The 4264-nt window shown below is 55.2% G+C and overlaps 1 protein-coding gene across 1 annotated transcript; it reads left to right on the top strand.

Moving 5' to 3' along the window:
• The first annotated feature begins 866 nt into the window (after positions 1–866).
• Dusp1 (dual specificity phosphatase 1) lies at positions 867–3751 on the top strand. Its single transcript, XM_028893355.2, has 4 exons — positions 867–1399; positions 1626–1771; positions 2142–2361; positions 2714–3751. Exons 1-4 carry the CDS (start codon positions 1033–1035, stop codon positions 3082–3084), a joined length of 1104 nt encoding a protein of 367 aa, XP_028749188.1. The 5' UTR covers positions 867–1032; the 3' UTR covers positions 3085–3751.
• The last annotated feature ends 513 nt before the right edge of the window (positions 3752–4264 follow it).

Below are 4264 nucleotides of genomic sequence, written 5' to 3'. Positions count from 1 at the left end.
AGCCAGGGCTACATAAGCACCTTGTCTCAAAACAAACAAAACAAAATAAAACAAAAGGATGTGTGTGTGTGTGTGTGTGTGTGTGTGTGTGTGTGTGTGTGTGTGTGTGTGTGTGGTGTAGGGGGTGGGGGAAGCAGCAACCTCTGGTGCCACGCCACGACGTGCTTGGCGGTCCCTGGGCGGCGCTGTCGAGTCCTGCCTAGGTCCTTCCAAAATGCCAAACCTGGGCTCCACACCCGATCTTGCGACCCTCCTTTCTTGGCTCCAAGTGCTCTAGGGACCACCGCGACAGGGATAACACTCTGGTACGGGGCTGACTGGAGGTACTTTCCCTTGTTCAGCGTAAAACATTTTAAAGTGACACTAGAGAAGGACGCCTCGACTCTCGCCGTTTGTCCTGGGTAAAGCCACAGGGTTTACTGAGTTGGTCATCTCTCTCCACCCCCTCCCCTTTCCCGCTGGGCTCGGCCCGGGCCATTACCCTAACAGCGGCAGGGAGCGGGACCAGTTGAGATCGTGGTCCTAGCAGTGCCCCTACGCTCTCGACAGAGACCCGGGGAGGGGGACCGGGCAAGAGTCCCCGGGAGCGTCCTCAGGCCGCGCGTCCTGGCCACCCGGGCTGGCAGTGCGCCGTGCTGCCTGCGGGCCGGGCGGACAGCAGGGTGGGGGCCGGGCTGTGAGCCAGCGCTCAAAGCCTACCCGCTCCCAAGCCGATGACGTCTTTGCCTTTGGCTTTGGCGGCGCCAAGCCCGGCAGGGCGACTGACGTCACCAACATATCACGTGATCGCCATTCAAACAAACAAACCATTCCCCCTCCCCCCGCTCGCCGCGCCCAGGACCGCCCCCGAGAGGCCACATAAAACCGCGCTCCCAGGGCTGAGCGCGCAGCGAAGGACTAGCGGGCCGGACGCAGCAGTGAAACCAGACCCAGAGCAGCGAGCACTTGGGGACTTAGGGCCACAGGACACCTTGCCGGATCAACCGACAGATTGTTTTTTGGACGGGCACGCTGGGGTCGCTGGGGCTGGCCATGGTGATGGAGGTGGGCATCCTGGACGCTGGGGGGCTGCGCGCGCTGCTGCGAGAGCGCGCCGCGCAGTGCCTGCTGCTGGACTGCCGCTCCTTCTTCGCCTTCAACGCTGGCCACATCGCGGGCTCGGTGAACGTGCGCTTCAGCACCATCGTTCGGCGCCGCGCCAAGGGTGCCATGGGCCTGGAGCATATCGTGCCCAACGCCGAGCTGCGCGGCCGCCTGCTGGCCGGCGCCTACCACGCCGTAGTGTTGCTGGACGAGCGCAGTGTCTCCCTGGACGGCGCCAAGCGCGACGGCACTCTGGCCCTGGCCGCGGGCGCACTCTGCCGAGAAGCGCGCACCACTCAAGTCTTCTTCCTCCAAGGTACGCGCTGGCTCTGGCAGGACCTCTGCCATCAGCTAGGGAATGGGTGTCCCACCTGGAGTGCCTGTGTCCAGTCTCCAGGGACTTGTCACTGGCTTTGTTTGGCTCCGGGAACAAAGACTTCCCTGAACCTTCCATGTAAACTCGCAGCCCCTGGTGGGTGGGTGACTTGTCTCCAGGTCGTGTCGGTGATGCTAATGGGAAATGTGTGCCTTTGTATTCTCAGGAGGATATGAAGCGTTTTCGGCTTCCTGCCCTGAGCTGTGCAGCAAACAGTCCACCCCCATGGGGCTCAGCCTCCCCCTGAGTACTAGTGTCCCTGACAGCGCAGAATCCGGATGCAGCTCCTGTAGCACCCCTCTCTACGATCAGGTTAGTAAGAGTGTGGGTCTCTGCGGTGTGGGAGGGGGTGGCGGAGCTGGCAGAGGTCTGGATGGGCTGTGCCAGGGAGAATACAGAGAGCGGTTGCAGCTTTATTTATACTTGAGGGGACACGGGAAATCTTTATTCCACAGTGAAGTAATTGGATGGGTCTGAGTCTCCAGTGGCTGGCATATAAGAGCTTGCTGGCTCCGTCCAAGCCAATGGACTTAATTCTTTATTATTATTTTAACACACTGTCAACAGTGCTGAGGTCACCAGTGTCTGAAACTCCCTTTTTCAGTAGGGAGTTTTTGTGGGCGTGGGGACTGGTGTTAACTCTGAACAAGCTTGATGAATGCTGGACTGTTTTGACTTCCAGGGGGGCCCAGTGGAGATCCTGTCCTTCCTGTACCTGGGCAGTGCCTATCATGCTTCCCGGAAGGACATGCTGGATGCCTTGGGTATCACTGCCTTGATCAACGTCTCAGCCAATTGTCCTAACCACTTTGAGGGTCACTACCAGTACAAGAGCATCCCTGTGGAGGACAACCACAAGGCGGACATCAGCTCCTGGTTCAACGAGGCAATTGACTTCATAGGTAAATGAAGATGTCTGGGGCTTGTGCCTTGTGTTCCTGCTGGAGCCATTGAGTCCAGCCTCTTAGGGGGTGGTTTGAGTGATCCCCACCTGAGCCTTCCTCCCCAAAGAGTAGCAAAGCGAGTCTCAGGTAGTTGAACTGAGTGACTTGCCCAGAATTAAATGGAAATACCTAGTCTGGATTTAAATCCCTTGCTCTCCCATGCACAGTGCACACATGAAGTCCATATGATAACACGAGGCTGACCCTAGCCATCTCTGGACAGGTCACACGTGACATTTCTTAGCTGTCTTTGACCTGGGCTTGGGCTGGTTTCCTGAGTTTTTGAGTAACCCACCACTTTGTGTTCCAGACTCCATCAAGGATGCCGGAGGGAGAGTATTTGTCCATTGCCAGGCCGGCATCTCCCGGTCAGCCACCATCTGTCTTGCTTACCTCATGAGGACTAACCGAGTGAAGCTGGACGAGGCCTTTGAGTTTGTGAAGCAGAGGCGGAGTATCATCTCCCCCAACTTCAGCTTCATGGGCCAGCTGCTGCAGTTCGAGTCCCAGGTGCTGGCCCCGCACTGCTCTGCTGAGGCTGGGAGTCCTGCCATGGCTGTCCTGGACCGGGGCACTTCCACTACCACCGTCTTCAACTTCCCTGTCTCCATCCCCGTCCACCCCACGAACAGTGCCCTGAGCTACCTTCAGAGCCCCATCACGACCTCCCCCAGCTGCTGAAGGGCCAAGGGAGGTGTGGAGATTCACGTGCCACCGGGACGCCACTCCTCCCGTGGGAGGAGCAATGCAATAACTCTGGAGAGGCTCATTCGAGCTGGTCCTTATTTATTTGATCCCCCCACCCCCATCCCTCCCGAGTTCCCCTGAGTTCCTAAGCAGTCGTAATAATGACTTGACCGCAGGACATTTGCTGAACTCAGCACATTCGGGACCAATATATTGTGGGTACATCGAGTCCCTCAGACAAGGCAGGGCAGAAGAGAAAGGACTCGGAGCCAGTTTCTTCACTGGCCCGTTTTTTTCTAGAAACTTCATGCTTGACATACCTACCAGTATTAACCATTCCCAACGACATACACGTATGAGAATTTTACCTTATTTATTTTTGTGTCGGTGGTCTGCCTTCACGAACGAACGTCAGCGTCTACTCATAGAAGAACCAAATACCTCAGTTTTTATGTTTGCGTACTGTACTGTCTTGTAAATAGACCCAGGGCAGGCTTGGCTGCAGCATTGGTGGACAAAACCAGTGCTGGTTTGTAGTTTTCAGTTGTATGTTTGCTGATTATTTATGACCTGAAGTAATATATTTCTTCTTCTAAGAAGACATTTTGTTACTAGGATGACTTTTTTTATACAACAGAATAAATTATGACATTTCTATTGAGCTCTTGGCACTTTGTTTCTTTGACGACCCCACCCTTGAGCAAGTGTCCTAGGGAAAGCATCGGACCAGCACTGTCCAGGACATGTGTGGGTTCTGATCCTGCACCTCTTGGGTGACCCATGGGTTCCACGAGATGACTAGGGTGCCAGGGAGGCACACAGGTGAAGTATATGAAATACCAGGGGCCATTACCCAGATCTTAGTATAGGGTCAAGGTGCACAACCGTGTCCTTTAACAGTCAATATTAACTGCCTCGTCACCCAGGGAGCTTGTCTCCAGAACCATTTGCCTGAATTACCTTTTTTTCATTAACGTCTTTGGGAATCAGGGACAAGATCTCCCCTCCCTGAGCTATTTACAGAATGCCTGGATTTCAGGTGAGTTCTTACTATATAGGAAGCATGGGATTAGTTTGCCCTCAGAGAAACTCGTGCGCTGTGCAGATGAAGATGTGAGGTTCCAAGGAGCTTGCAGCTGGAGCAGGGGCTTGGGTACCGCATTTTGTTTTCGAA

Source organism: Peromyscus leucopus, chromosome 8b (genome assembly GCF_004664715.2).
Source record: "Peromyscus leucopus breed LL Stock chromosome 8b, UCI_PerLeu_2.1, whole genome shotgun sequence".
Classification (NCBI taxonomy): domain Eukaryota; kingdom Metazoa; phylum Chordata; class Mammalia; order Rodentia; family Cricetidae; genus Peromyscus; species Peromyscus leucopus.
Note: the sequence above shows the minus strand (reverse complement) of the source record. Positions and strands in the feature narration are given on the sequence as shown.

Bases quoted from the DNA above. Each gene is read 5' to 3' on its own strand.
- Dusp1 (XM_028893355.2), top strand. From the start codon at position 1,033: ATGGTGATGGAGGTGGGCATCCTGGACGCTGGGGGGCTGCGCGCGCTG. The intron at 1,400-1,625 runs GTACGCGCTGGC...TTGTATTCTCAG, and splicing joins TCAAGTCTTCTTCCTCCAAG to GAGGATATGAAGCGTTTTCG. The intron at 1,772-2,141 runs GTTAGTAAGAGT...TTTGACTTCCAG, and splicing joins GCACCCCTCTCTACGATCAG to GGGGGCCCAGTGGAGATCCT.